We start from the raw sequence: 20,406 nt of genomic DNA, 5'->3' as shown, positions 1-20,406 counted from the left end.
TGTTTTAAATGTCATAGGTGTAAATGTCATAAGTGTAAATGTCATAGGCTTTTTCGGGGAAAGGAGTTACTCCCTCCCACTGGGTATACATGGAATCAATATCCTGCATTTTAAAATAAATGGTGAAATTTTTATTAAAGGCAATGGACATGTCTTCCAGCATTTCTGAGTTTCCAGTGTAGAATTAGCTATTCACTCACTCTGCATCCATTATTATATCTGCACCCTTCCATTAATGTTGCTAGTTATGGCAGGGATAAATCTGTGTTTACTTTTGATTTCAAGTCTGTGTGCATGTGGCTTCTCTTATCACTAGTTTAGTCATTCTGCTCAATTTTCACATATGGCCATGATCATTATCCCAGAATTAGTCAGAACACAAGCTTCCAAGGAATAAGGCAGGTGCTCAATTGCCCCTAGTCAATCTGGCTGAGCCCTAGAAATTAAGGGAGAGTGAAGGGAAACATAAATGCCCACAAGAGGGGGGAAGGAATTATCTCCCCCCACATGAGTTTTAATACCAGTATTCCCAGTTTTTTAAATTAATTTCAAGCTCCTCCGGAAGCCATTTTAGCATACCAAATATGTAATCGCTGTTCAATCACTTTCCAATAGAAAAGTCTGTTCTATTAATGATTGACATATACGGTCAGGAAAAGAAGTTCATGGTTAACTTTTTTTAAAAGAAACTTGCCTTGTGGGAATGGTTGGCTGCCTGTGAAATCTGAACTTTTGTTTTATTTATTAAATAGATTTATGTAGACTTGTGATTGAGCATTAGATTTTCTATCTAACAACAAAATCTAGGAATAATGGCAAGAATCTACTATTTCTAACAATATTCTTAAAAACATTATTTTCTGAGTTTCTATAGATTTTATAAACGTATCCTACAAATAGATGCAAATAGTGTTAGCATTATTTTATATACATTGCCAAAAGCTGGATGGTGCTTGAGAAATTGAGTTATGGCAGTTCTGCATATAATCTACTGCAATCTACTGCAGTGCTGTTGTCCAGTTTCCTAGTGTTTATGTGATGGAATGTAATCCACAGTTGCAGGCGGGAGGGGCTCGTTCCCAGTTTGGAATGTCTGGGAAGCAGGAAGAGGGCAAAGATGGCAACCCCTCCCCCAGGAGTTCACAGAATGAATCTAATTGTTATTGCAGATAGTTGCTGTAGTCTGACAAGATTCTGTTAATAGCTGAACAACAATAAAGAGCTACTCAGAAGTAACTCTACATGTAGTTCTTGGTTCTCTGAGCCTGATAGCTTGGGTACACGCATCTCTATTTGCATTTTTAGTTAGTTAAGCATGTAGTTAAGCAAAGAGAATTGGAATTGATTGAAGTAACAATGATTTTTCAGTTCTTGAGTTTTGTGGACTTGGCGATGTAGCTTGGTTGGCAAAAATACGGAATTTGTTTGCCGATGCTTTCTTGCCAAGGGTTTTTTTTTTCAACTTCCCAATCTAACCTGCATCCTTAGTAGTTCCTGATAATATGAGTCAGGCTGCCTGACTGAACAGAATTTATTTGTCAAGAGTAACCAAGGTCAGCTACTTGTGCCCATCAGCCTGGATTTCTTTTATTTTGCAACATTTTTAGTGTGGTTTAAAATATCACAATCACTTTAAAATGTAACACTAAATAGAGCTGAGCAAAAGTGTGCTTGAAAGCTCTGCTTTGCAAAATGTATTGTATTTGTCTGAGTGAAATATCCCTCCTTAAAGGGTTAAAGAAACTGCTTTGAAATGGTTACTTCAAAAACTGACTCTGATTGTCTGCACATGGGTGTCCATGCACAGACAACACTTTTGTTGATGCACTGTACAAACCTAGTACTAACTGTAAAAAGGCCATTTGTCTTGAGATTGGGGGCAGTATGCGCTAAATACCAGTTCAAGGGGAACAATAATAGGAGCTAGATATTTCTCATCTGGTTGGGTTCTTTGAGTTTTAAAAAAGCTACATTTTTATGGGCTTTTTGCCTGATCTAGCAGGCTAGTTATGTTGTTAAATATGCATAGGACTGAATTGTTAATTTATTAAGATTTGTTGTATAAGCAGCACTTCTTTTTTTACATTCAAATTAAAGTTGAGTCGAAAGATGTTTGGGAGTTACAGAATGTGTAAGGCTGCAGGGCTGCATGGAGGCTGTGTGCAGTCACAAGTTTTGGTATCCCAATTCAACTCTCTCCATTGACAGAGCTACAGGAAGCAGTTGGAAGGATACAAATATATTTTATGAAGTTTGTTTTCTATAATAAACTAGTTAAATAGTTTTACTAGTTTGTTGTAATTGAAATCCAAACCTACATTTTCTAGTGTTGCTCTTGAAGCCAAGCCAGATGAGAATACATTTTGGCCTATATACTCAGCACTGAACTATGATTTAGCATTATATGTATAAAGCCAATCTTTAAGTAATGAAGCCCCCTACTATCCATTCCTTATGTCTCTCAGTGGTTGAATAAAGTTTCTTGAGTTAAATTGTAAAAAAATGGCCTTTTTGTCGAGAGGCGATAGATAGCTTATAGGTTTGAAGCTAAGGAGAGGGGAGATTACTTTTTAAAGTAAACTTCTTATAATTGATTTTTTCCTAATATTATAAATTAATTTTAACAATACCAAAGTATTTAAAAAATCATTTTACAACTATTTAGTTATTGATTGATTGATTTTTTTTCCTGAAATGAATTCATTGAGGTGCTGTGGAGTACTTTTTAAAAAAGAAATAACTAAATTGGTCAATTAGTTTTTGTTATTCTTATTAGGGCTATTTAAATTCTTTGAAAGAGGTGTTCAGGATATATAGCTGTTTTAACTGTTTTAATTGTTAAGGAAGCTATTTTTTCCAAGCTCATAAAGCTAACATTTTGCCTAGCAAAGCAATTACCGATGAGGAGACAGACAGGAATAGCTTCTAAAACTGCTGTAGGAGTCAGGAAAAAGTTGTAGCTGTGTTAACATTTTGAGAAATGGTGTTTTGTATACCTACCCAAGTGTTTCTAAGCATCTGTTTTGAAAGATTTGCATTGCCATAATTGTTATCAAAATCCAATTTAAAAAATGTTCTTCTATATATTTCATTCATACAAAAGGCAGCAGGAAAAATATGTTTGTCACCCAAAGTCACATTCTGTAGGTGGCTATAGAAATCAAAAGTTGAAAAACCATTTTGAACAGAGATTTGGTATGTAGAAATCATTTGCTATTTTATAGTCTGAGCTATGTGTTAATAACAATTATGGTTCATGAGAGACAAATAGATTTTTTAATAATTAGATATTGCTGCTTTAGTATTTTTTTGTATTGAGCGAAGAGTATGACTTTTAATATTTTCACAATAAAACCATTCTTTCTATTTTATTATATTCATATAATTTCCAGTGGTTTGATTCACAGTTACTGGTTTCCTTTTACCACAATAGATACTGTATAAGTAGTTAGGTAATTAGAGAGAGAGAGAGAGAGCTCTATTTCAGTTTAACAAGCCATTTACTATTTAATATTTTAAATGCTTTTCATTGTGTGAGCATTCTAAAACTAATAATATATTATGTGTCTAGCAACTATTGAAATAGATCCTGAATTAGTAAATATTAATAGCAAATCAAGTAATGTTCTGCTTGTCTTTTACATTGAAACCAAATGAATTAAATTTTATTTGTTTTGCATCAGTAGTGTATTTCTATTTTAACTAGAAGCACAAATAACGTTATTTCAGAGATTCCATGTCTAAAGTCTATAATATTAGAAATTATTTAGTATATAATTTCTTATGGTATCTTTTAACATACTTCTGTTAAATATGCATTACTTACATAATCCTTTATAATGTTTTGCTAAAATAGTTTTTACTTTTAAAGTTTTGTAATCTTGCTTTTTTTCTTTTAGAATTTAATTCCTTCTCGACCTTCAATACAATTTCAAGGGCTTCAAGGGGTATGTATTTTTTGTTAAGAAAAACGTATCTACCTACAGTTTATATTAAGTAATGAGCTACATCTGTTTTAAATTATTTTATGCATTGAATAAGCCATGTATAAACATTGTATGTGGAAAATCTTCCTGTTTTATAATACTGTGATAAATGATAAGAACATCGTGTGATTTATTCATTTATTAGATTTATGTCTGAATTTTGTCAGACACTAAACATAATGCTTCCTTTTCTCATTTACTTCCAAAAACCCTCTAAGGTGGGTTCAGTTAAGGGTGTGTGACTGACCCAAAGTTAGCCTAAAACTCAGAGACACCTGGCTGACTTTATTTATTCAACTGGACATTATCTTATCATGGCAATTTCTTGTACTTGTTAATTTGGTAATTTTTAATTGATTTTTTGAAAGAAAATAGTTTGTAAGTTTGAATATTGGAGGCAGAATGGCATTGAAAAATTTAAAATTAGCCAATTTTTTTTTTGAAGTTTTGCTATGTAATTATTTCTGATAATTGCTGGATATATTTAATACTGGCTTAGTATTTACTATTTACATCAGCTTATGCTACTTCTTTTAAATATTTTGTTTATAATATATCAGTTGAAATATTGATCAGTTGGACTGTGAAAAAACCTGTCATGTTTGTATTATGAAAATTTTTATCAGCCATATTATTTTTTGACAAATGTTTAAATATTTAGGAGAAAGAAGTCAGACATTAAATTAGAGGCAACAAGGACTCTAGTTATGTATGTGATCAAATTTGTCTTGTATTTATTTTTAATATAATATTAGTAGTTTTCTTTCTCTACACTTCTCCTTCACTGCCTAATAGGAACTGAAGTAATACCGTATTTTTCAGAGTATAAGACGCATTGGAGTATAAGATGCACCCAGGTTTTGAAGAGGCAATTTTTTAAAAAAGTAGGTATGTAGATAGAGGGACAGAGAGGGAGAGAAAGAGAGAGAAATACAGTAGGTAGGTAGGGAGAGAGACAGAGAGTAGGTAGGTAGGTAAAGGGATAGAGGGAGAGAGAAATAGAGAGAGAGAGAGAGAGAGAGAGAGAGAAGGTAGGTAGGTAGGTAGATGTTACCGGGTGTATTTATCCATGTGCTGGAGAAGGAAATCGCTAACAACCTGTAGCACCTAAAACTTTGTTTCTGCTGGCACAGCACTTGACCAATGTAATTCTCATCAATCCCTCTAACTAAATAGCTTTCTAAAAGCAAAAAAAAAGTTTTTGCACTCTGCAAACCTCCCCAAAACAGCCCGTTTTTCACGAAAACGGGCCCGTTTTTTTCAAATAAAAGGCCTTGGGGGGGGGCTTGCAGAGTGCTCCTGGGGGTGAGGGCACCAAAAGCGAGCAAAAAAATGGCCCTTTTTTGCAAAAACGGGCTGTTTTTTTATCAAAACAATTGTATGCATAGCCTTATGGAGGCTTATAGAGTGCTCCTGGGGGCTGGGGGGGACAAAAATGCCCTGTTTTTTGCTCATTTCTGCCCTCCCCAGCCCCCAGGAGCTCCCTGAAAGCTTCCATAAGGCTATGCACAGCCATTTTGGTGAGGGTGGGGGGCTTCAGGAGGCAAAAAAATGCTGTATTCATTGTATAAGACGCACCAGATTTTCAGCCTCTTTTTAGAGGAAAAAAGGTGCGTCTTATACTCTGAAAAATATGGTACTTTAAATAGAACATAGACTGTAGCCAAAATTACGCGAGCACAATTGTACTTGCATGTTATAAAATGTTATAAAGTAATAAAAATTATTACCCATGGGTAAAATATAATAAAATGTGGCATGTAAGCATATTCATGTTTATAGGTGTCTATAAATTTTAGGTGTATGGATATAATGGCTACCTGGTTATTCATTTGTTGTCTGTCTCCTAGCTACCTGAATTTTCTTAATTCTTTTTGGAAATATGGAATAGAAGATGAATAGCTTTTTTTAATGAGAGTGAGATGCTTTGAATGTTATGGTTATGATTACTAGAAGAAAATTAAATTAAATCAAACACAAAATAAAAAGCACACACATACACAAAAATCCTATATTCATGAATTTGCTTTTAATGATTTCAATAACTACATTTCAGTATATTTTATCCTCAAAACATCTGAGTTATTTTTTGCTTGCATAGAAAACATTCAAACTATTTTGGGAATTTTTATGTACTGGCTTTTATGGCTGTACAGTGCTTTATACTAAGTCGGAATTGATTTTGAAGGCAGAAAGGTGTGAACATAATACTTATCTGCAACTCTTTTAAACAGCTGTGTTGTTTCCTAATATGTGGCAATTAAAGAGGAAAGTTTTGTGATTTGGGAGAGGTGCCGCTGTTTAAAAAAGTTGTAGACTACTCTTATGATTATTCTTCTATTAATTTTGAAATATCTTTTAATTATTTTCAAAGAGTTGCACAGCACTGTTGGTTTGGACTCTATAATTAATAAGGCTCATAGTAATAGTTATAATTATTATTATTATGAATAATAAACTTCACAGTCAGTATTCTTAGTGGATCTGTTATAGAGTGATTACTTTGTTTCAAAGATTGTGTTTAATATTACAGAAATAGCGTTTACATGTGCCAGATTGGTCTGGTGGTAACCCATTCTAATAGTTGCTAGTTCCAGAGTATGATTTTAGAAAACATTTTCTCAGTATGTAACATGGGAAAGAGGTAAAGTGCCTATCTTTTTTTGGCTTGAACTAGGAAAAAAAACCCATGAAAAATAAACTATTATGGAGTGATGAACTATTCCAAATTTCAGTATAGGTTGCTTGATTGTATATGTGATCCACTTATTTAAATTACAGTTTATCAAAGTTAAAGTACTTTGCACATATGAAATTCTCATGATAACTAGTTATCAGGAGATGAAATTTGTCATAAAAAATAAGTATGAGGAAGAGTTGAGTTACATATCGTTTTGATCATTGAAATTGCTTGCTCAGACTATTTCCTCAATATTTATATGCCGTTCTTGATCTATGTACCCAGAGGCTTTCAGTCAAGGTGGCCCTTAGCAGTGCCAAATATTGGCTGTTTAATTTTAAAGCAAAGTGGATTGAGTCTTGTGCATGACAAGAGTCAAATATGCAACATGACAAGCAGAATATAAATCAGTAGGACAAAAGGGAAAGAGGTCATCCCACACAGGTATACTAAACTGTATACATTCAATACTGTAGGCTCAAAACCAAATGGGACTACCCCTTATGGAGAGAAATGATATGAAGAAAACAGCATGTAGAAAGATGTCTTTCATATAGAAAAACTAGTTAAAATTATTTATTATTTCAATGGGGTATATTGTTTAAAATACATTGTTTAAAATAGGTGGAGAATCACACACGCACACTTAAATCATCATTTATCCTAAAGGCTGCAACAGATGTAGTCAGTGGTGGGTTAATCATATAAGTGCTGGATTTAGTTCATATAAGCTAAGTTCATTATTTGCCATTTTCCCCTTCTTATCAAGTCCTTTCACAATCAACTTTCCAAAGGTTTTTTTTAAAACACATCAACATATTGGGGGCAGAGTTCTGGAAAATCTTTTCAAGTAGAATAAAGTGTATTTCTGGATCTTTCTGCCCCAGATTTTTCATAAATTGCCAAAGGTTTGGAATTTGCCCAAAACAGAAACATTACCATAATTCTTATTCTAAACCAATACTACTCTTAAGTGATGGGAAAGAGCAAAATGAAATCAAATATCAGGATAAGGGTGAGAAATATTTAATAGACATGCTTATTGAAGATATTTTAATGTAATGTAAATTCTAGACTGCAAAGTACCATATGTTTGATTTTTCAGTTTTCTCTAATTTCCAAAGTTGCTGCTACAGTAATAATAATATGGTTGATAAAGTAAGGTCTATATTAACATGTTTGGATGTTAGTTATATAATAATACTGACAAGACGATATAGAATTGTAATCCATATTGATAATTTGTTAAAACATGACTTTTTGGTTAGCCACCTGTTAAAGCATTTTGGGGGGGGGATCTTTCTTTGCTCCTATTTATTTAGCTTAAAGATGAAGCACAGTATTTCTATTCCTATTTGTGAATTCAAGTTATTGTTTAACCAGAGTTGTATATTGATCAGTCATCAAGTGAGCAGATCATACTTCTCTTGTCTTTCCTATAACCAGTAAATTCAGCAATCATTTGTTTGCAAAAATTAGGCTACAAAATAATACATGTAATTTATAGCGTTGTATTAGTCTAAAAGACTTATTAGACGTAATATTCCCTATTCAACATGCTAAATTTCAGTTCTTTATTTTTATAAATAAGTTCACACTGTAATTTCTTTGCCCTTGCTAAATGGGTTATTGGTGCTAGATTGCACTGTTGATATTCATGTATCAAATGTAGAACCATATTGTGCTGTCAGTCATAATCATATGTGAATATGTTTAATTTTTTATTGCCACTTCAACTGCAGCTATTCTTTTTGTGTGTGTGTCTAATAGAACAGTAAAGGGTATTATCCATTATTGCAAATAATGCTCTTCTGAGAACATTTCTTTATGGAAACCTGTGGAAAATATATTTAAAAGGAGACCATTTCTTTTTCTGTATATGCAATCCTCCTACTCCACATATAGATTACTCATGATAGCTACTTATCTTAGGATCAGCAGCAACAGTTTCTTAGGCTGGCTTTTCTCAAAATGAATATGCTAAAAATAGGAATTTTCTTTTAGGTACAAAGAGCATGTTCTACATTATTAAGGAAAAGCCCCTCCCTATATAATTATGTATAGAAGCGAACTACATAGATTGGCAGTCATTTCTTACTTGAACTCTGGTAGTTCAACAAAATGTACAGACACTGAATGTAGGAGGCTAACTTAGGATGCAGATTAAGCTTGTGAAACACTCAGGTATTGCTTACCTCAGCCTACTCCTTATCATTTGCCTTCTTTGAGACAACTATTTCACATAGGTTTCATAAACAATGGAATCTTACACCCATTCAATTCTTGTTAAGTAAACCATGAAGTAACATATAGGCATGTTCTCTTCTGTCTCAGCAATATACTTGACTGATGGCTGCCAACTTATTCTTGGTTGACTCTTACTTTGACTATGGGAGTGGTTTTAGATTAGAAAAATTTGTTGGGCTCTCTGCTGAAAGGAAAAGCAATATATTTGGCATTTTAAAAAAAATTAGCATGATATTCTTTGGGATATATTTTTTGAGATTTGGGGGCGGGGCATTGCTTACGGATACATATGCACATATTTAAAAGGATGGGTTACAGAGGGTGATGCAGGGGTAACAGTTTTGGCTTGGATTCCCTGTATTGCCTGATATTTCCATGAATCAAATGGAAGAACTTATCCAGAGATCTGACATAAGATATTGTATGATGTTATCAGCCAACTTAATTTCTTCTATGGGTTTGGGTGTCTGTACTTGGGCATAATAATGTCTGGATGAGAAGTAATAAGAGATTCTGGCAACAGTGCCTCATATTCTCGTCATCTCTCAAATTTTTGCAATACATTACAAATAGGACTGACTTGTCATGGCCCCATCGGAGCCCAGTTCGAAGGAGGAGGAGGAGTTGAAATTGGCTGCCCAACAGGGATGGAACATTTCCTTTGGCATGTTTGGAGAGGCCAGAGGCTGAGGACATTGCTGTCCTCGTCCCCTCAGGCATTGGGGGAAGTGGTCAACAAGACAGAGAGTTTCCTGCCTTCACAGAAATGGGAAGATTGGCTCCTGACAGGTTGCTGATAGACAGCAGATCTCCCCTTATGAGGAACATCTTCCTCCTTCACTGATCCAAGGGCACGGAGAGCAGAGCACGGAGGCAAGCTCAGAGAAGGTCTGCAGGCTACTTGGGAGAAGGCCGCCCCACTCCACCTCACACCTGGAGTGGAGTGATTTAAGGGGAAGCTGTGTTAATCTTTGCAGGAGCAATTGTTTGTTTTGAATCACACACACACACACACACACACACACACAGACTTTGATTTGTGCCATTTTGCCTTGCTTCAAGAACTGCTTTTCGCCTTTGTTTTGAGGACTGCCATTTGTCTTGCCCATGCCTTGTGGACTGGTTTTGCCCTGTGGTGTACCTTACCTTCAGAACAGCCATTGCCATGTAGCTCGTCTTTGCCCTGAGGACTGCCATTTGTCTTATGCCTGATTTTGCCTTGCGGACTTTCCTGGTAGTATATGGGCTGTTGTTTGGAGGACTGGGGGGTGGCTGCCTTCAAAATAGTGTGGTGTGGAGCCTTACTGATTTTTGGAGGGCCATTTGTTGAGCCACTTTTTGAGGACTCAAAAAGACTCTCTAAAGACTGCCTTTCCTTGGCCACCTGGGTCATAACATGACTGAGGACTACTCAGAAGTTGCAATTGATACAAAATGCAGCAGTCCTCTTTTTGGCAGATGAGAGATGCTACACACATATATAGCACTAATGGAAGACATTTTCAGTTTTTGTTTACAACTTTTTGTATATAGAGGTAATCCTTTCTTACCAACCACAATTGGGACTGACTGCTTTCTTGTTAAGTGGTGCAGTTGTTGTCATTAAGTGAATCACCACAGGTTGTTAAATACAATTTCATGTGATTGTGACTTGCAACTTCCTAACAGCTTTCCATTGACTGTATTTGTTGGAAACCTACTATGCAGGTTGTAAATGGTATTTGTGGGATATTGCGGTGCTTATACATGCATGCTGGTTGCCAAGTGCCTGAATTGTAATCATGTGACTGTGGGGACACTGTGACAGCCACAGCTTCAAGGACCAGACATATGTCTCCTTTTTAAGTGCTGTCATAACTTCAAATGGTTTGGCACGCAAGTGCTACCTGTCCTCATTGAGTGACCACAATTGGAACTAATAACTTAGTCATTAAGCAATCATAAAATGAAATGGCTGTGATTATGATCTAAATCAGCCTTTCTTGGCTTTACAGACCTGGAAGATCATAAATACAAGGAGTGGTCATAAAGTTGCTTTTTCATCACCGTCACCAATGACAAACAGTCACTAAAAGAGGCATTCACAAAGCAAGAGCTAGCTATATTTGTCTTTCATTGGACAATGTGACAGAGTTTCTCCAATCCACATCATCCCCTGCCTTCTTTATACATTAGCTATAGTATACAGATAGCAGATACAGTAGCAGAATATAGTATTGGTAGCAAGCAATAGAATGGCATGATTGCATTATGTGGCAGTTTTTGGACAAATACTGTTCATATAATTTGGTGGATACTTTATCAGCAAATTTAAGTTGAAAATAATAGATAAAATATTTAAAATTCTGGAAATTTTGAATTGGGAAATTGTGATAAATGCTAGTATTAGCACTTACATTCTAAAATAATTTTTGTTCAAACTTTTTATCTCTGACAGTACAGAAACAACTATGGTATAAAAGGAAAATATTTCTTTACACTAAAAGGCCTTACTATTTAACATATCATATACTTATCAGAATATTGCATCAGAGCAAACCTTGAAGATAAAATGATGCAAATTTTCAGAAACAATTACTGTGTTTCCCAAAAATACAACCTGTCCTGAAACTAAAGCCTTGCCACATTTTTTGCGTGGGCAAAAATATAAGCCCACTCCCGAAAATAAGCCCCCTGAACACACACACACCTCCGGCCAGGCAAAGCACCGCTCACCGACCTAGCGGTATCCCGAAGGGGCCAAGCTGCCGGAGGGGAAAGGCGCTCACGTTGCATGGCGCCTTCGGGATACTGCTAGGCTGGGGAATGGAATTCTGCCTAGCCGGAGGGGGGAGTTGCTGGGCGGCTACTCCCTTGCAAGCGGGCTCTCAAAGAGCTGGGCACAGCCTCAGGGGCGAAGCAGCAATGAGGTGACCACACTCAAAAGCAGCCGCCCAGCAAACCCCCTCTCCAGCCGGGCAGAATGCCATTTACTGACCTAGGGGGTATCCCTAAGGCGCCAAGGCACGTGGCGCTCTGCCCACCCCCCAGCTCCCGCGGCTTGGCACATTCGGGACACCCCCAGGTCAATGCATGAAGCTCTGCCCGGCTGGAGAAGGGGTTGCGTGAGCACCTGTTCTGCCCCCGCCACGCTCTGAGCATAACTTCTTCTCCGGCTTCCAAACTCCAAAACCCGGCTGCCGAGTCTTCCAGCACCAGCCGCTCTAGGTGTGCGCTCTATGGTTGTGGGCTGGCTGCTGGAAGACTCTGTCCAGAAGACTCTCTGTCTGGCAGCCAGCCCACAACCATAGAATGCATTCCTAGAGCGGCGGCGGCTGGAAGACTCGGCAGCCGAGTTTTGGAGTTTGGAAGCCAGAGAAGAAGTTATGCTTGGAGCGCAGCGGGGATGGAATAGGCGCTTGCGCAACCCCCTTCTCCAGCCAGGCAGAACTCCATTCACTGACCTAGGGGGTATCCCAAATGTGCCAAGCCGTGGGAGCTGGGGAGGTGGGCAGAGCGCCACGTGGCTTGGTGCCTTAGGGATACCCCCTAGGTCAGTGAATGGCGCTCTGCCCGGCTGGAGAGGGGGTTTGTCAGGTGGCTGCTTGTGAGCATTGTCACCTTAAGGTTGCTTCGCCCCTGAGGCTATGCCCGGCTCTTCAGGAGCCAGTTCGGAAGGGAGAAGCTGTCTGGCAACCCCAAAACCATAAGCCCTCCCTCCATAATAAGCCCAAGGCTATATTTCGTGGGACAAAAGAAAATAAGACCCTGTCTTATTTTCAGGGAAACACGGTAAGAACAATTTTATTTTCAAGCTTGATGAAATGGACACTTAGGCCCACGATTGCATGATTCCTTCTGCCTGGGATCACTACTGCTATGCTTCATAGCCAATAATCTGATATATATTTTTAGTCCATCAAAAGAAGAGAAGGAAATATGCTGCAAACATATCCTTATGAAAAGTAGGATATAGGGATCCTGTAATGTTTAGAATCTTTAGAACCAGGGATAAGAGTCAGCAAAATTGCTTGAATTATTTTTTATTTGTTTTAACTCAGTAGAAGAGGCAACTTGTTTGCAATATTTCTAAATTTAAAAATAATACATTTTGTGCCCCAAAAGGCAATTTATTGAATTTAAATATTAAATGTTTGAATTAAATTCCATTTCTTTCTTGGACTCAATGGATATGTCAATGGCATTTCATTTGTTATATCAGAATCCTATATTGTAAATTACTGTAGTTGTAAATATGAAAAAGTGTCTGCTTAGTTTCATAATTATAACATTATAGATAAATATTAGCATTTGTTTGTGTTTCAGCTTGTAAAGATTCCCAAAACTGATGTCCCAAATGAAGTCCATACCTTTGATTTCTACCTGTCAAATGTTGGCAAAGATAATCCTCAGGGAAGCTTTGATTGTGTCCAGCAAACTGTTTCGAGGTAAACGATTTACTAATGGGAATAAAAGTGAAATTGTTTTTTTTAAATTGTTGCTGGTATCTGTAACCTTGTTTCAATGAACAGTGGAAAAAGAATTCAACTCAGCAAATACGAAGTATAAACTCTAGTTCTAAAATTGTTGTGGTCTTCTGAAAAATGCAGTTAGAGAAATTGTCTTGTTTAGATCTCATCATGTTGTCTTTGGAAAACGCCAGTTCTACCTCCGGTCCCCCTTTGTTTTGTACATATGATAAATTATGTTGTCTACTTTGGAATTCCATTCATTTGTAACAGTATACACATGACTGAGTGATATTCACAAAATTCACAGTGAGAAAGAACTGTTTTATTTCCCAGCCTTCTAAAAATGGTGAACGAATCCAGGATGAAATAATTATATGATCAAACATATGTGTGTGTGTGTTAGTTACATACATTAAATGTATACTTAAAAACTTCTGGAAATCAAGAGAAAATGTGGTTTTAAATTTTGAGGATATCAGACCACCCTTTTTTGTAATCTAAGAATTTTTATTAAGATGAACAGAATCAGAACATTGATAATAAAAAAGAGATAGAAAGGAAGGAACAAATATAAAAGCAAATATAACCAAACCAAAAGCTAGCACAGGAGGTTAGTTATTTACATAACTTCAGTAAAAATGTAAAAGTCGTAAAATCCATATTCGGTATTTGTTTCTGAAAGATACTTGTATAGATGAAGGCATTATTTCTGTTAGATGAAACCTTTCTTAGGCACCTAAAATGTATTTTAAAATGAAGCTTCATTGCATTTTGTTCTAATACTATTCCTATATTTTTCAATATCTTTTAATTCAAAGAAAAATGTACTATTAACTTGATGCAGGAAGGAAAGTAAAAGTACAGTTATTACATGCACACTAGAGTCCAAGATCTAAAATTCAAAACAGAGAGATTTAATTTGAACAGGAGATTTAAAGGCAACATGACTAAACCAACTTGAGACCGGAATCAGAAAAGATTGGAATGTAGGAGTAGATTGGAATGGAAGTAGAGAATGGTAGATCTTTATATCCTGTCAGTTCAATTTAGGAATTTCACATAATAAATTCTTGAAATATTTCTTTTGAAGCTCATTTAAAAGAAAAATAGCAGGTTGAGAGAAGTATGTCCTGATAACTTCCAAAAAACAGTCCAACAACACAGAAATGTTGAAACAAATTGGAAAATGACCTATTCTCTCCCCCCCCCAAAAAATACTGCTTTAAAATAAATTCTTACTAAGGTTAAATGTCTGCCAAGTTGGCACCCTCTGGCCAGAGTTTGTCAGTAGAAATAATATATTATGAGCTAATTATGAAATTAATCCTGAAAAAAAATTGATGTATATATTACCGCTATTGAACAGGTAGTCCTTGACTTACAATCACAATTGGGACCAGAATTTCAGTTGTAAGTCGTGACAGTCATAAGCTGAGACACCCATGTGATCAGACCCAATTTTACAACTATTTTTACAGTGGTCATGAAGAGAATCACACTATTATAATGCTGAATCATAGTCACTAAGTGAATCATGCAGTCTCAGTAGTGCAAACGCATTTCTCCAAATGGACTTTTTTTTAACCATTAATTGCTGCAATTGATCATAAATGTGAGCCTATTAACAACTGCCTGAATCATGTGACTGAGGGAGGGATGACATTTGACAACAACTAGAAGTGTTTTAAGGGCCATAAAGCACCATTTCTGAGACTGTTGTAATTTTGAATAGTCATCAAACCAGTCGTAAGTCAAGAACTACTACCAGTAGTAGATATAATTCAGTATGTGTATGAAGAAATAGCCTATGAAGGAATGACAGTTGAAAATGAAAGAGCCAAAGAACTTCAAAGTAGTCACAAGCCCTAGTACGGGTCAAATAAAGAGATTTGAGAGTTAGTGAAGGATAGGTTTAAATAGATTCAAGCAAGGTAGAGAATTGCGTAAGAAAGGACAAATCCAATCCAGAAAAGAGCAGAAGAATCAAGTTGAGTCACTTTTTTTTCCTCCCACACTTCCCCATCTGCCAAAATGGATTCTAGCAGAATCAAGTTGAGTCACTTTTTTTTCCTCCTCCCCCTCCTCATCTGCCAACATGGCTTCTAGCAGAAGATAAGATAGCAATAGCAATAAGACTTATATACCACTTCACAGTGGTTTACAGCCCTCTCTAAGCTGTTTACAGAGTCAGCGTATTGCCCCCAACAATCTGGGTCTTCATTTTACTGACTTCGGAAGCATGGAAGGCTGAGTCTACCTTGAGCCAGTCAGAATCGAATTCCTGGAGTGAGCAGTGAGTTAGCCTTCATTACTGCATTCTAACCACTGCGCTACCAGGCTCTCGATGGCCTACTCTGAATCAAATTCAACTCTTGGTGACCCCATGCATACACCCATATAGTTTTTTTATTTGCTATGGTATAGAACTTCTTTACTATTATCAGGGTTTTTGTTTTATCTACCCTGGTATTTCTTGGTGATCTTGCATCTGAGGACCAAACAAGTTTCACCTTCCTTAATTTTTACATGATCAGCAAGTTGCTGTCATTTTTATGGACCTTTAGCAGAATTTGAGACCTAAACAGCAGAGCAGCTCTCCTCAAAGTTCATTGATAGGAGATGTTTTGGAAAAAACAAAACCGTCTGCAAGAGAGCCTCCTGTATTACTGAAGCTTCCACTTCTGCATTAATGTTTGAGGCTGCAAAAATAGTAAGCATAAGAAAATCTATCAAATCTCTAAATCACTTTCCAGACTTTCCACAGTAATTCCTAGGCTTTTGATTTGCTTTAATGCCTCACTATAATATGAATAATTTATTATAATAAAAAATCTAATTGACAATCTCCTTTGGACTAAATCACTCTTTAAGCTTCACATAGGCATCTTTCAACAGTTATTTTGTACAGAAAATTACTTGACCTTGAAGCAATTTAAATGTTACTATTATACAAGACAGTATGGAGGATGTAAGTCATATGCATCATTTGGGGAAATGAGTATTTTTAAGATTGAAATGTAGAATTAGAAATATGAAATCTGTTCTTTAACCCAAAGCCAAAAAAAATTCTGAAATTTTATCAGCCCTCTGGTAAAGATCAGCAAAATAAATATATGTGACCAGCATTCTTGAAAAAGACTTATTTATTATTTAAGCATTATTAATGTACATCTCTTTTCCAAAGAGTTGAGATGACATACAGTTACAAATAGATTAAAAATGAGCCCAGAAGGTAGCAGTGAAAAGAAAATAGCATCAATATGTTCATGTATTCTCCAATAGTTGAGTTCAATTCAGTTTAGTTCAGAGGTAGGTTGCTCCCGGTTCAGCTTGGTTCGGCCAAACCGGTAGTGTTAGCAGCGGGAGGCTCTGCCCACCCACTCAGATGCTTCAGCGCATGCGCAGAAGCATACAGGGAGAGAGGGCGCACGAGCGAGCCATCAGTAAAACCAGTGCAAACCAACAACTGGTCTAATTTATTTTTAAGGACAAACAAAATAAAAAAGACTTTCCAGAGCAAAGTCTTGATTTTCCCCCATAAAATATTGTGTTGATCACTTAGTGATATGTCACTAAATAACATGGCAGTTATTCATAGTCAATGTATGGTTCCTCCAGATTCAGAAAGGAATACTGGTTGCTTGAGAATCAACAACAGGAATAACTTTTAAAAAAAGCCTTATCCAAGTGAAATTGATTTCATTAATATGATTTTGCTTTCACAAATCATTTTAGATTTCATTTGATTTAATATGGTAGAAAATTACTTCATTTGATTTAATTTCCCAGTTTAACCCATATAGACATTTTTAAAGATTGCTGAATTTTACAGATTTTCATGTAGTATTGGCAAAAAGCAGAGTAGTACCTCACAGTTGATAACTACCATTAAATGTATAGAAAGACGTTGAATATTATTGGGACAATTCATTTTGCATATTTGTTGCAAATAAAATTGTTTTCTTCCTTTATTGCTTAGTACTGGATCATCACAGCTCAGTTGCCTGGGATTTATACAGGATAAAATTACTGTATGTGCAACAAATGATTCTTACCAAATGACTAGAGAACGTATGACCCAGGCAGAAGAAGAGTCTCGTAATCGAAGTACAAAAGTCATAAAACCGGGTGGACCATATGTAGGTATGACTGCGTTTTTCTTTTCTTTTCTGTAATTACTTAAATTCTAATTATTGCATCATTTAATACCAAAATATTGTAATTTCTATAAAGTTGGGTTTTTTTTTGTCATTTTCTCTTTGCTCTTTTCAGTAACAGTTCCAGTAGTTTAACATGTTCCTTTTGTAAATCCAAGTTAAGAAAGTTTTCATTCTTCTGATTTACTATTTGAATGTCTCCTTTAATCATTTATTTAAATTATTATTATTTTAATAATTATTAGTAATTGATAATACTATTTCATATTAAATAAGTAATTATTAATAATAATTATTTAATTATCCAGACATCAACTGGCTTCATTCGTAAATCCATTGTGCCATCTTTTTTCATGTAGCTTTTATATTCCGGCATTTTAAAATCCATTTTCAGATCCGTTATGTCTTCTTCAAAATCACTTTTGTAACCTGGCATTTCTTTTGAAGACCAAATCCCCAGATCAGCCTTAATCTCTGTTTTATCAACAACAACAAAAATCTGTTGTTCTTCTACATTATAGGATCAGTTTTGTAAATAATTGATTATACTGTTCCTAAACAGTCTTTAATTTCTTCTATAGTCAAATAGTATTAATTGAATTGTAATTCCAACAAAGACTGCCAATTCAAAGCCACTTTCAAATCACTGTTTGAAGCCACAGTCATCTGATACTTTCTCTGCAAAACTGAGTTGGTGGTGGCTCATCACATAACTTTGTTTTACTGTTCTTCTGTAATAGGATAAACATAAGGTGACAGGTTTCCAGCTCCCACTGTATGAACTATGCACATGCTCTATCGCTCTTACTCTCTTCTCTCTCTTCTGGCACATAAGCAGAAAAACTTACCAGTAGAAAGTAAGAGCATGGATTAGAGAAGGGGACACACTTTTTCCCCCTCTCCCTAGTAATGGCAAATTCCCTCTTGGAATGGGAATTAAAATGTGGGGGTTTTTTAAGTTACTATTTCAAGACTTGCAGTAACACTTTCAGGGTATGAGAGTGATTCAATGGCATTCTTTGTATAATTCTCAGTGTTTTGAAAGTAGAAGACAATTGTGGATTGTCTTGAAGAACTTTTGAGAGATTAGGGAGAAGAAATTTGTGTCCCATTGTTCTTCAACTAGCAATCTATTAGCCCAGTGATTCCCAAAGTGTGCGCCGCGGCTCCCTGGGGAGCCGCGCTATCGTCATAAGGGCGCCGTGAAATATTCAATTAATACCTGCGCCTGCTGGGTCTAACGTTGACGTCCCTCTCGGGCTTTGGAGGGAAGCTTCTGCAAAAGCCCGGGCATGACAAGTCTCCCAGGCTGAAATTTGCCGAGCTGTACGCGCGCGCCTGCTTTCCACGGTGTGGAGCAGCGGCGAGATTCTGGGCGGCGAGCTATGATTCCGGGGGGCATCAGTGGGGGGGGGCAGGGTCCCCCTCGCATTCCTCATCTTCCCGGATGGCCCCTGGAATCATCGCTCGCCGCGCAGAATCTCGCCGCTGCTCCACGCCGTGGAAAACAGGCGCGTGCGCACAGCTCGGCAAATTGAAGCCTGGGAGACTTGTTGCCACTCGCCTTTGCAGAAGCTTCCCTCCGAAGCGTTCCGAGGGAGGGCTGTAAACTTCCCTCCGAAGTCTTGGGAAGTTCTGAGGAGCCCCCCAAGGCAAAACGCCGCTGCCAGGTAGCTAAAAGTACGTCTCTGATTCGTCTCTGTCAGTCTCTCTCTGATTCCCTCTCTCACTCCCTCTCTCTGTTCCTCTCTCTGTCTGTCTGTCTCACTCACACACACACACACTGTGGTGACCACAGTGTGTGTGTGTGTGAGTGAGACAGACAGACAGACAGAGAGAGGAACAGAGAGAGGGAGTGAGGGAGGGAATCAGAGAGAGACTGACAGACAGACAGACACACACACACACACACACAGAGGGGGAGGGAGGGAGAGAAAGATAGACAGACAGAGAGACACACACAGAGTGAGTGATTAAGTGAATGAGTGAGAGACAGACACACCCACATACACAGAGTGACAGAGAGAGAGGAAGGGAGGGGAGAGAGACAGAGGGAGAGACAGACACACACACACACACACAGAGTGAGTGAGAGACAGACAGACACACACACACACAGAGTGACAGAGATGGGGGAAGGAGGAGAGAGAGACAGAGATACAGAGAGAGAGAGAGAGACAGATAGACACCCAGAAAAAACACACTGGGCTAGTGTGGTGGTTAAGTTACTTTTCAAAAGCTATTTTTCTGATCCAAGATTTGAGAAGTTGTGCAGCGAACAACAAGCCCATCCATCCCATTAATAATTTTAAATCATTAAACGATGTTCAATAAATTGTGAATTTAAAGCTTGTGTTTAATTTATTTTTCAATTAACCTAACCTTAACGAACTAAAAAGTAGATTTCCAAATCCTTAAAAAGTCAAAAATTTAAAAAAAATCGGATGTACCTATTAAGGGAGCCGCGGAAAAAATCCGAAGTGTTATGGGAGCCGCAAACCGAAAAAGATTGGGAACCTCTGTATTAGCCCATGCATTCTTAAATTACTATTTTTGAAGCACTATTGAACAATTAGGAGACCATAGGTTTTGGCCAATAAAAATAGCTTTTGATTGTTCCATTGAATTACATGTTGCTGTTACTGAAGAATATAATTTCATAATTCTGTTTGATCACTTGTTAGACATTAGTGCTTGAAATTATCAGAGTTGATTATTTGTCTTGAACAATGAGAGTCATGAAGTGAATTAATGATTTATATAAATTAAACATGTACAATTCATAATTTCTAAACATAGTTGAAACTCTTGTATTTGAGTTAGATTTCTTTTTCAGTTTTTGTTGGGAAATAAACTTCAGATTTGTCCGAGGTGTACAGATCTAA

At 36.8% G+C, this 20,406-nt stretch overlaps 1 protein-coding gene across 1 annotated transcript in view; it reads left to right on the top strand.

The window, feature by feature from the left end:
- The window catches only part of ELL2 (elongation factor for RNA polymerase II 2), a 46,540-nt gene that overhangs the window by 4,479 nt on the left and 21,655 nt on the right, over positions 1-20,406 (top strand). Inside the window, exons 2-4 of the mRNA XM_081940933.1 lie at positions 3,900-3,947; positions 13,219-13,340; positions 17,344-17,507. Coding sequence (XP_081797059.1) covers positions 3,900-3,947; positions 13,219-13,340; positions 17,344-17,507 — 334 coding nt within the window. The remainder of the gene's footprint in view (positions 1-3,899; positions 3,948-13,218; positions 13,341-17,343; positions 17,508-20,406) is intronic.

Source organism: Natrix helvetica, assembly GCF_964273705.1.
Source record: "Natrix helvetica genome assembly, chromosome: 2".
In the NCBI taxonomy this organism is placed as follows: Eukaryota; Metazoa; Chordata; class Lepidosauria; order Squamata; family Natricidae; genus Natrix; species Natrix helvetica.
Note: the sequence above shows the minus strand (reverse complement) of the source record. Positions and strands in the feature narration are given on the sequence as shown.